Consider the following 12,757-nt stretch of genomic DNA (forward strand, 5'->3'; position numbering starts at 1 on the left):
AGCACACCTTTGATATATTACCTGAGTATTAATAAATACATAGATGATTGGGACACATACAGTTGAATACATCAAAATCACCGTATATTGACAACAACCAACAAATCTTTATACCATCAAACGTCAAACCGCAAATGTTCATGCAGACAAAATAACTTGCACAATAACAACTATCATAATCCAGCAACACCGAACTCAGAATAATTAAATCTCTTAATCACCATTACCATCGTGTCGAGATACTAACCATGACACTCCCACAGCACGAATCATTGACATCCACAATGACCAAATTTGATACAATAACATTCCATTTATAAATCACAAAATCGAACCTCAACTGCTATTAGATTTTGCTACCCTGTAACAACAATGCACCAAGCAGCACAATTCGATGATATTTGAGGGCTGATCATGTCACCTAAAAACAGAGTTAGCAAAAACAATACTCACACGAGCCTTGTTAACATAAAACAATCCATAAATGTTTCATGTAGCTTAGTCCCAAAACAAATGCTTACATATCGGTTGGAACAAACAAATAGCATGGCCGAAAAAACAATGCTTAATCTTTAGACAAAATACAAACCATAAACGTTTAATGTTACTCAGTATCAACAATACAAGGAAAAACTAATTGCCCCTCACATGAACATACCAACAACAAATTCTCACTGTTCGCCCAAAACTGTAAGCTAAAAATAAAATCAGCAAACATCAATGAACATATAATTCACACTAATTGATTGCAACCACAAACATACCAAATCAATAACCTTGTCGAAGACTTAATAAACAGAACTTAGTACGGAACACGTTGACCATTGTATGAACACATCAATTTTTTTCCCTGTAACCTGAAAACAAAATCAACGAATTCACATTTTATGCCAATTGATCAGCATAAGAGACGTGCCGAATCAGTGACTCTACCAAAAAAATAATAAACACAAATCCTCATTTCCTTGAAAACAAACTTAACAAAATGTAATCAATCTTCATGTTAACATTGTTAAAGAATAATTATTTATTCGTATAAAAACTGGTACCTAAAAACGGAAATGACAAAAGTTAATTAATCTTCATATTAAAATTATCAAGGAACACACTTACCATTCGGAAGGAATAACAGAATCAATCATTCAAATAAATTGGCCGAACAAAACAATCATTCAATCTAACAATAACCGTTAAAAAAGTTGGGAGATATACTTACAGTTTCGCATTAAAATAGTTAGAAGATATACTTACAGTTTAGAAGAACAAATCAAAATAACAACTCATTTGACAGTGTCAATTGGACATCCTGTCTTTATTCCATGTCAATTCACGAATCTTTGACCTGTAAACAACAACAAAAATATACATAAATAAAAAACCATCGATCAAAATGCACAACAAACATATTATTTTCACAAACTAAAATAACCTATAAACAATTAACAAAAGATCAGACATATTGTTGACACCAACTAACAAATTGCGATAATATACAACTGAACATGCGCCCTTTTTATAACCCCTTATTTAGACCTTTCAAATACCAATGCAATTAAATACGATTTCAATACGAAGAAAGTTTTCCAATGTCAATACAATGCACCTATATAATTATAGATAGCAATCCTAGACAAATGTCATTAAACGACAATTAGTAATAACAATCCAATACACCTATATACTTGTTATTAATGCATATTTTTGGAATGCCAATGTAATGCACTTGTATTATTATTATTATTAATTATTAATACATAACCTCTTTTTTTAATTAATTAATAATTATATATGAAGCAATAAATATCAAATCAACGTGTTAAGATAAAACAATTTGATTGGTTTGTCAATTCAATGTGTCAAAATAGAGTAATTTTAGAGCTTCCAAAATGTGTCACATGACGAACAATCTGCATGGGTATTAAACTTTATATATATATTGAAAACAAATATTATTTATAAAATGTATTTTTAATATCCAAAATCCCATTAATTAATCGTAGTTCAATAAATTATTATATTAATAAAAGTTGAGCAAAAAATAATATCCAGGTCAGCAGTCCATTTATTGATGTGGCGGAACTGCGTAACACCACTGGCTGGTCCTGCGTGGCGCTGTAAATCAGAACTTCGATATTCTCTACCCTACTCTCTTTTCCTCAGTTCTGTTTGTTCCCGAGAAACTGAAAGAAATAGACCCCTCTTAGGAACCATGGCGGTTCGAGCCACGGTGTCACGCTTTCCTGCGGACCCAGACGCACAAGAAGCTTCAGGCCTGCCATGGGGCGTCACGGTGACGCCTTTTGCAAGCAAGGACGAGAACGGCGTCAAGCCGGTTTACGGATCCGATGGGAATTTGCTACCTCGATGCGAGAACTGTTATGCCTATTTCAATACGTACTGTGAACTGGAGCAGTGGGCGTGGTCATGTGCGCTCTGTGGGACCCTCAACGGTCTCTCTTCTCAGGCCATTGCCAGATACTCTCATCCTCAGTCGTGCGCCGAGATGGTCTCTTCTTTCATTGATCTCGAGTTGCCTTGTAAGTCCAAATTGAACCATTATTTTATGAGAATTTCATCTCAGGATCTCGTTTGGGTAGAGAGAGAAATGTAGGCAATTTGTTATTCTTTTTCTTGATAATTAATGTGATTTTCTTGAATCTTACCTTATTGTATTTTGTGTCTGTGTGATTAATTTGCCTGATGAGTGGTGTTTTCTATTTGGATGCTGAGAAAATTTGGCAAAAATTGGAATGGGAAGAAATGAGGCTTTTTTTTTATTCAAGTAGTAATCATCAAAATAGGGCCACTCAGCTGATTTAAGCTTAGTGTGCGCATTTTAGGTTTATATTATGATTTGATGATTTTTTAATTTTTACTTGTTGTAACTTGTAAGTGGCTTTGATTTGATTAAAATAAGTCATATGTTGCCGTATTGCAGTGGAGGGATCAGAGGAAGAAACGATGCAAGCGCGTCCTGTCTATGTTGCTGCTGTTGATTTGTCATGTAAGGTTTTGTTGATTGCTTTGATATATTGTATAATGTTAATTTTTTGTTTTTCGCAGTTTGTTACTTGAGTTAATTAGAAGAACGTTATGATGCTAAGTGTTTGATCTGGGTGTAGTTTTAACTGATGAAGTTAAATGATTGATGTAGAGATGGTTTTTGTCGGTGTAACTTCTATAATACCATAGCTACTTAGATTTGTTTCAATTGTTTAATTAAGTGGGGTTTTTAACCTGAGATTACCTTTTTAGTATATATTTCAATGGAAGATATTATTAGTATATATCATAGCTCCAAAGGTGTTCAAACTTCTTGCTTTAGCAAGTTCATTAGTTTCTTATGAAATGCCAAGGAAGTTTGATGTTGGATGATCTGGAATGCTTTGATGCAGTTTCTGTAGATTGCTTGGATAGGAAGATTTTGGTTATATTAGATAAACTGACAGTGAGCATCCACATGATGTTTGCAGCTGATATTAAGTAGAATTGAGTTCAATTAGGACTCCTTGTATATTTGTTATTTGCTAAAAAATTTACCCATGTAAGTGTACGATTATTCTTGCTACTCTTCATGACCTCACAAGAACAGCATAATGACACCTACCAGGTACCTGGAAAATGCGTGATACTTGGAATTGAGATTGGAATACAATATGCTCGGTTACCTTCTTTTTTCTGATCTAAAAATAATAATAATAATAATAATAATAATAAATAAACAAATTCTTAGTTCCCCTGAGTGTTTGGCAGTGTTGGGCTTTTGGCATATCAGTATACCAGGAATTGAACTTCAAATAATAGTGTAGATTTTTTTAATTAATGAACTATACTTATTGAGTTTTAAATTGAACTTTGTCCTGATTCATTCTGCGGTATAGTCTTTGTTTGGACCCTGTGTTTTGTTTTTCTCTAATATGGTTATTTACTTTTTGGGACAGCGGAAACATATATAAATAGGATCAACAGCAGTTGGTATCTCATTTTTTTATACAGACTTGATATTATTTTAGAACCAGTAGATCAAAATAGGCTTTGAATGGGTGAGATTATTTCTAATATGCATAATTAATGCACCTTGGAAATGAAATACATTAGATGTGATGGTAATCATTTGATCTAATGTTTCACTGGTGTTGTCATAATTTTTGTTGTATATAATCCATACATGAATAATATATCATTTTTTTTTAATTTGCAGCTTCAGAAGAGTTTTTGGAACTTACTAGAAGTGCTCTACAGGCAGCTTTAGAAGGTATACAATTGACAATTCAAATGATATTTTGAATTCTGTTTTGCTTGAGCTTTTTCTTTAAGGTTGATTTCATTTTTCTCGCAGCTGTTCCACCCGGTGCACTGTTTGGGCTTGCAACCTTCAGCCACAAAATAGGGCTGTATGATGTTCAAGGGGCTATTCCAGTTGTAAAGAATGCTTTTATTCCCACGGATATAGAGGGCACCCTTCCAGTTGAGCTTGAAGATGTCATGCCTTTGTCTCAATTCTTGGCGCCGGTATGTTAGTCAAGGAATTTTCCACACCGAGTCCAACCACCAGAACTAACCCCCTCTGCGTCTCGTATTTTTGGTCTCTTAGCTGACATAAGGCTTAGTTAACATAGATGGTTTCTTATTACTCTGTGATTTGAGTGTTTAGTACCCCATTTGGTAACTAAATCATACTTGTGCTGTGTAACTTAATATCAACACTGTTTACTCTTTTACAGGTGGAAACTTTTAAGGACAACATCACATCTGCTCTTGAAACTCTCAGACCAACCACTTCGTGGGAGAGAACTGCCGGAGCAGGGCAAGGACTTGATGGAGTCTTGATGGGTGGACGAGGTTTTGGTGTGGCGATGGAAGCCCTTTTCAATTACCTTGGGTCAGAATATGGAAACACATTTGCTTTAGGTGTGTGACAAAGTTTGAAGCTGATTTTGTAACTGAAGACCATAATTGTGCCTGGTGGCTTTTGATCTTGTTCTTTTCCAGACCAGATAAACATTTGTTTTTCTTTGAAAATAACTGCAGCTAGAGTGTTTGCCTTTCTATCTGGTCCTCCTGATCATGGAGCTGGGCAGCTAGATACGAGAAGGTATGGTGAACAGTATGCTAGTAAAGGAGAGGATGCAGACCGTGCTTTACTTCCTGAACAGACACCATTCTACAAGGATTTGGTAAGTTTAATTTGGATTTTGGTTTTTAGATCAATAGCTGTGAATTTGGGAAATGTAGTATTGACATATATTTTACAGGCTGCTGTGGCTGTTCAAGCAGGTGTTTGTGTGGACATATTCGCTATTACAAATGAGTATACAGATTTGGCATCCCTGAAGTTTCTTAGTATTGAAAGTGGAGGCTCATTGTTTCTGTATTCTAGTACTGATGATTCAACACTACCTCAGGACATGTGAGTATCTGATCAATATAGTAAAACATTCTGGGATTCTATGATCTTTAAAATAGAATTGCATGATTAATTTTATCAGAAAAAGATGGTGTTACATTTTAAAATTGGATGACTAGAAAACAAATGGTTTAAATTCATTATTGGTATAAAATACAAATATATACATATTAGCTGCTAAAGTACATACAATGGCCTACGTTTAAAGGTGAGGTAAATGTACTTTATATACTTATTTAATGTAGACCACCTTTTGTAGCAAGAAGTAGTGCATTTTTCAAATATATTTTTGTGATAATCTCTTAAATATTATTCATGTGCAGGTATCGAATGCTGAGTCAACCATATGCTTTTAATTGTGTACTGCGGTTAAGGACATCTACAGAATTCAAACCTGGACACTCGGTAAGTAACTGTTTAATTTTATTTTTCTTCAGAAAGTGTAAATGAATATGGAGCATTTTATTATGATATCTGCACTATTTTTTGCAGTATGGTCATTTCTTCCCAGATCCGCAATATGAAAATGTTCAACACATTATTTGTTGCGATTCATATGCCACATATGCTTATGACTTTGATTTTGCCAATGCCGTTGGGTTTTCCAGGTTCAAATTATTATTTCTGTTTTTGTTTGCTTTCGCTAAATGTATCTGACATGCTTTAGAACTAATTGTTTTTTGTGATTAATTTAGATTATTGATTGCAACATTAAAAATTATCTCATCATTCTTTTGCAGACATGCAGCAGAACAGCCTATGCTACAGATTGCTTTTCAATATACAGTGGTTGTGCCCCCTGAGGACTTTACAAGTCCTGGATTGGGTTCTGCGAGTAGGTATGATTAATCTCATTGACAACTTTCTGAAGTTGGTAAATCGCTGTTTATCTTCTCTTTGATATTATTTTTAAAAAAGTTTTTATGAAATTTCAAGTTTATGTTTTTTCAAAGTACATCTGCAGAAGTCCTCTCTCAAATATTGTTTGTGGTTGATGCCTGTTTGCCATACTGAATTATGGTGTTTCGTTTATTATGACAATGAACCTTAAGGCAGGAACTTCTGCTTCAATCAGTAACTACTTGAATTTACTTTGGCTTAAAATCCCAAAACTCTAATGACATCAAATATTTCTGAGTGACTCAAAAATCTAATCCTTTAACTTGTATACTTTTTTTTTTTTTTTTTTTTTAAATCTCTTTTGTTGATATTATGCTTGGTTTCTATCAAAAAGAAATAAAGAAAGAGAAAAATTCAAAATGGCATGAAATTGAATGGTTCCAAGCTTTTGATCTTGTAGCTCCAACTCAGTGGAATGATGAAGCAAATGCCATTATTAGGAAGTGAGTGGGAACTTATTCAATGGGATTAAATTTTCAAACTCAAATTGCCTAAATTTTAGAAATCATGTAAAATTATAATTGGACTTAGCATTTTCATTGGTATTTTAGCTTGTGTCTTAATGTTTTTACATTCCGGGGATGCAAACAGAGTCAAATGTTTGGGTAGGAGATATTTGTAGTTTAATGCAGGTATAGGAATTCTTAATGCTATGGAAATCTCACAATCATATTTATCTGAAATTTTTGGCATTGATATTTTAACTTCAATAGTTCCTATTTTTCATTGCATTAGTTATTGGAGTCACCCTTTGGTGTTTATGTGTTGTAGTTCTTTTTTCCCTCAGACTTGATGTATTAATTGTATATGTGAGAGAAATAAAAAATAAATAAAAAAACAAAAAAAAAACATAAGTGATTAAAAAATAGACATAAGTGATTAAATGAAGATATATTTATTTAAAAACTTTGAAATAGACTAATAAACATAAGCTATCTGTTAGTATTAGTCTATTTCAAAGTTCTAAAGGAAAGAGAGCAAATTTTGGTTCAATTTTGCTGCTCATTTTATTAGAGAAAGTTTTTATTTTTTCCCCCACATTATTGTCATTGTCTTTGAGATAATGCGTTAAGTATCCACTACTCATACAGCCATCCTTGTTATGTACTTATTTGATTTGCAAACCTTTCACTGGACAATGTCTTGCAATAATTTGCTGTGATTTTAGTACCCCTCTTGGAGCTGCTTTTAGTATTAGCTTGATGTCATGCCTTTTTATGCAGAGGGAAGCATTCTCTTAAACGACGACTAAGGATTCGGACTTTGCAGTATGCAGCTGCTCAAAACATAAATGAACTCTATGACAGTGTTGATTCTGAAGCAGTTCTTTCAGTACTTGTTCATAAGGTATTTTTTCTCTGCCTCCATCATTAACCAGAAAAGAAAAGAAACAAAAGGTCCAGTTAATCTCATCTTTATTTGTTTTTTAATCTGGATACAATCCTTTGCTTCTGAAAACAAGTGATGCATAAAATCTTGAGAAATACTATGGTTGGCTAGACTGTTTCAAAAAATAATTCTTCCGATACGATCCTAACTACTATTTTAAAATCCAAAAAAAAAAAAAAAAAATTGTTGCACTTTTGGGGTATTCTATCCTAAACCCCTAATTGTTTTACAATTTTTAATCTCAGATTGGAAACAATTTCATATAAAATTCCTTAACCTAATTCCTAACTAACAATAACTTGATCTAATTAGCTTATGGCGGAAACTAAGCCTATTTTCAGAAATTTTGGTTGATCTCCATAAGGGTAAGTGTAATCTTAATTCGTAAATATCCTTTACCTTAATCCCTTATCAGCCATATCTCAGATTTTGTTTAATGTGGCAACGAAATCTCTGCTCTAAATTTGGGCTGAAATTCTAGATTTCTTTTTGGCAGATCCCACAGGGTGTGTCTCATATTGTATCAAATTGCTCCTGGTTCTTGATAAGTAGCAGTGAATTATTTATTTTTTTTTTTTAATTTCTCCACATATATTGGGTAAGAAGTTTGACTGAGTGGAGTTTCTATATATTTGGTACCAATGCCAAAAGTTTCTTGGTTATGAAAAAATGTTGACCGAATTTTAGATAGTGGTAAATGGCATCCATAGCTTTAGTGTAGTTTGGCTGCAAATGGTTACTTTCTTTTGGAATTTTGCCAGTTTAATTATTTTCATAATTTTTGGTTTAGAGAAGTATTAAGAAAGAGTAATTTTTTTTCTTGGTGCTGGACATTTTCACTAACTGTTGATATATACGTATGTATCTTGTTTACTGAACAGGTTATATTAGCCTCTCTGGAGCAAGGAGTTCGGGAGGGCAGGATGTTGCTTCATGATTGGCTAGTAATCCTTACAGCTCAGTACAACGACACTTTTAAACATGTTCAGTTCAGGAATGGAAATTCAATAACATCTCAGATTGATGTTGAGTTCTTACAATGCCCACAACTGCAGCGTTTACCTCGTTTAGTTTTTGCTTTGTTAAGAAATCCTCTTCTCCGTTTCCATGAAGAAGGTGTTCACCCTGACTATCGGATCTATTTGCAATGTCTTTTCAGGTATTTGGTGTTCTCAATATCTAAAGTGTTCTAAGTAATTAAGAGAGTCAATTTTATTTTTCAGATAATAGATATGCATTTAGTTGGTCACATTGTTTTAGAATATGAAATTTTATGGATTGTTTATGAAGTAATTCTGAGTAGGACAAGGTGTTGTATAACAATAGCATCATTAAACTCCTTTTGCTTATGTCCCTTTGTTACATTATAATGCTAGCACACTTCTAAAGGGAGATTTCATATTATGTGTTGTCAATAATATCTTTTGCCCATGCTAGCACTTAGCATTCTAATATCTAATTGAAGGTTGAATTTATGTAGTTTGGATCAAATTCAATTAATATTTCATGGGTTAGTTTTTCTAATGATTGGGCAGGGAAATATTTGGCCTTTTTTTTTTTTTGGCTTGTTCATTGCATACATGTTGTTAGCATTGAAGATCTTGTTTTGACCCAACTTAATCTCTTTCAGTTTGTTCTTATCTAGATCTTTATATTTATTTGTTTTCTGTTGTCACTTTATACCAATGTTGAAACTTTTTTAACTTTCACCTACACATTTTTATATATCTTGTCTGGAGGATGTTATGGAACTTTACATTAAGAAATAGTTGTGCTTAATTTATGAGAGCTATTTGTGATTCATTTGCCTAAAATTATGGTGCAGTGGTCTCGAACCGAGTTCCCTTCACCGTGCTGTATATCCGCTGCTGACATCATACTCTTCACCAGATAAACAAGTATATCCACGCCACTCGTTGAGTCGTGCTGCACTGATAACCAGTGGCAGTCCTATATTTTTACTTGATGTTTTTACAACTATAATTGTGTATTATTCTTCTACAGCAGATCCTTCAATTCCTTTTCCTCCGCCCCAGGATTGTAAGTTGTCCATTCCATTTCTTTATGGTTCGCTATAATGATACTGTTTTCCTCATCATTAGTGTCTTCTTTTTTGAAGAGTGTACTTTAGCTTTCGATGACATGCTTTCATCTCAGGTTTGTTGCGGACAACAATTAACAAAATGAAGCAAGACAGGAATATCACTCCCAAACTCATATTTATCCGGGGAGGGCAGGATGATGCCACAGTTTTTGAGAACTATCTTATTGAGGAACAGGATGTGGATGGCAGTGGCCTCACCAGTGTCATGGGTTTTGTTTCCTTCCTTGAAGATGTCACCCAAAGTGTGTTGGAATACATGAAATAGAAGTGCCATACCAGACCCCTAAGCCTTACAGAATTCCCATACAACAAATCAGTTAAACTTCCACATTCATTCCCTCTAGAAATGGACTAAACATTTAAACAAAGTTCATACATTGGTTCGACATTGTTTGAGCAATCAAGAAGGGGAAGATTCATTGGGTGGGATGAAGATGGCAACTGTTGTTTCTAGTGTAGCATTCTTTTGAGTTGAAAGGACCTTGACGATACAATTTATATAGAGATATAATCAGGGATTCAGGAATATACTGATCTTTTTTCTGTATAAGAAGTAGGAGGCGATGGCCATTGAAGAGTTATTTGTGTTTTTGGTTAGAAAATGAGTACAGGTAAGAAAATCTAACTGTACTAATAATAATAGCTCGTCCGAGGATTGATGTACAAAACGTTGCTATTTTTTTTTTTTTCTTTTTTTTTTTTTGAAAAATGATTTGTTTGAAATGAAAATGTTTGTAAGATAAATGGATTAGATGGAAACACCGTTTTCAAGTTGTATCTTTTTATAGCCGAATGTTGTAAATTGTTTGATGCAATAAATTATGTAATATAATATAATAAAAAGGTAAAAAAATTAGATTATTATAAGTAAGCCCTATAAGAAGTAAATTTATATATGTTATTTCTCTGGGTAAAATGAAAAGTAGCTCTTTGATAAAGATTTGAATCATCTACCTTCTCAATTTTATTAGGACGAAATTGCCCTTTCAATAATTCGACTTGTTAGCGAAGTACATCTTACAAAATGAAAAAATTACTTAAAAAAATTTAAATCTAGAAAAGTGTTAGAATATTAACTCTTTGTTTTTTGGGTGATTGTTATTGAATACAAAGTTCTATAAAAGAGAGTTTGTTCTTTACTTGAATCAACAAGAAGATTTATTTAAAGAACAAGATTCAACCTCTTTTAGAATTTTTTTTTTTCTTTCCTCTTATTAGTAGTGTTGAGTGTTAGAGAGATAAATGATGCAAAGGATGTTTTTATTTAAAAATCTTGTCAAAGGTCTTTCTTATTATAGCATTTAGAAGTAGGCTATTTCATAATTTGAGCCTTAATAATTGATTATTTATTTTTAAAACAAAAAAAAAAAAAACAAATATTTCTATCATTCAAATGACACCTTTTAAAATTTTTCTAACAAAGTGTTGTTTATTGATAACAAAAAAGTGTATGTTTATTGATAGATTAGTGTTCGTTGATTGATGAAGGGCGTTCGTTTATTAATACAAATGAAACTTGTGTCCCTCTTTTATAATAAATGTCCTCCCACCTAGAGGTGGGTAGGGACCGGTACCTTGCGGGCCCAAGCCTGGGCCCGTTTGGGACTGGTCCCAAATGGGGCCAGTCACCCATGGGAGGCCCATGAGAAAAATCAGGACCCAGACTAGGCCCTAGACCTAGTAGGGACTGGTCCCATGGGCCCAGGACCGGTCCCATGGGGCTCGGATAATTTTATTTTCCCCCCTCAAATTTTTTTATATTTGGGGGCAAAACGAAATTTTATAGGGGGTTTTTAGTATGTTTTAAGGGTAAAATTTATAAATTTTATAAATTTTTTAGACCTGGAAGATTTTTTTTAATAAATTTTGTAAAATTTCATTTTAACCATCGTAATTTATATTTATTTTAAATTAATAGGGGGTTTTATGTAATTTGACAGAGGACTATATTGAAATCCTCGGGCCCTCCTCCTTAGGCCTGGTCCTGTTTTAGGACCAGACCTCCTAGGACCGGAATAGAGGACCAGGTTTTGGAGCTGGGCTTTTGGGTCGGTCCCAAATGCCCAGCTCTACTCCCACCCAGTAATAATCCCCTTAAAGATGGTGTCTGAGAAAACTTCCCTTATAACCCATGTGTCATTTATTTGGTCACATTAAATAGAGTAAGCGGCCTTTGCCCACCCAAGGTTTGGCTTAATGGCCTTTTCGTTTTAAAATGATATTTTCTCACCCACAAATTAGATCCGTTAATAAATTTCCTTCTAAAGAAGGGAATCAAAAGTATGATATAAGTAAGGCTACGATGGTCAATTTACATTATGCATAAAAAATCAAAATTTGAAATTTGAAATCCGGGTTACTGTAGGTTTTCTTCTTTAATCAATTTTATAAAGCCTAGAGTTTTTTTCTCTCGTTTCTCCTTAGAAGGGCTTCTTCTTGATTAGTCATGGCAGCCCCAAAATCTAACAACCTCCAACAACCCTAGCGCCTCACCTCCATCATCTTCCGTCTCTTTTTCTCATTCTCTTCAGAAAAAGAAAACGAACAAAGCAATATCTCCTTTATGTAACTGGGAGCTGCCGTGGAGATTTCGCAATTTCTTTGTGGATTATTGCTATTTTGATGATTGATTGACGATCGAAATTGGGTTGTGATTGTTTGAGATTTCTAGTGGTTGTAGGTTGATTGTGTAGCGGTTTCAATGGCTGCGACAGTTTTCTATGGGCGATTGAGCTTGCTCTTTGCAACGAGGAATCATACCCAGTCAGGTGAGATTCTGGCCGAATTAGGTGGGAAGGTGATTGGGAGATGAGATATAAAACATAATAAGCCCTTGTTTGTTTTCCAAGAAATGAAGAAAAAGAGAATGCTTTAGGAAATGGGGTTGAGTAGAACCAAGAAAGTGAAAGAGAAAAGATTCTAACTTTCGCCCAAGGTTTCGCCGGAATCTAGTCGAA

General features: G+C 33.9%; 1 protein-coding gene across 1 annotated transcript; it reads left to right on the forward strand.

Moving 5' to 3' along the window:
* The first annotated feature begins 2,126 nt into the window (after positions 1–2,126).
* LOC116124475 (protein transport protein Sec24-like At3g07100) lies at positions 2,127–10,558 on the forward strand. The gene is made up of 14 exons (XM_031410213.1): positions 2,127–2,537; positions 2,939–3,004; positions 4,202–4,255; positions 4,340–4,512; positions 4,725–4,911; positions 5,032–5,177; positions 5,256–5,410; positions 5,731–5,812; positions 5,900–6,015; positions 6,148–6,246; positions 7,531–7,654; positions 8,578–8,855; positions 9,522–9,736; positions 9,854–10,558. The coding sequence occupies exons 1-14, from the start codon at positions 2,210–2,212 to the stop codon at positions 10,063–10,065; spliced, it is 2,235 nt and encodes a 744-aa protein (XP_031266073.1). The 5' UTR covers positions 2,127–2,209; the 3' UTR covers positions 10,066–10,558.
* Positions 10,559–12,757: the final 2,199 nt, after the last annotated feature.

Source organism: Pistacia vera, unplaced genomic scaffold, assembly GCF_008641045.1.
Source record: "Pistacia vera cultivar Batoury unplaced genomic scaffold, PisVer_v2 Contig152, whole genome shotgun sequence".
Lineage (NCBI taxonomy): Eukaryota > Viridiplantae > Streptophyta > Magnoliopsida > Sapindales > Anacardiaceae > Pistacia > Pistacia vera.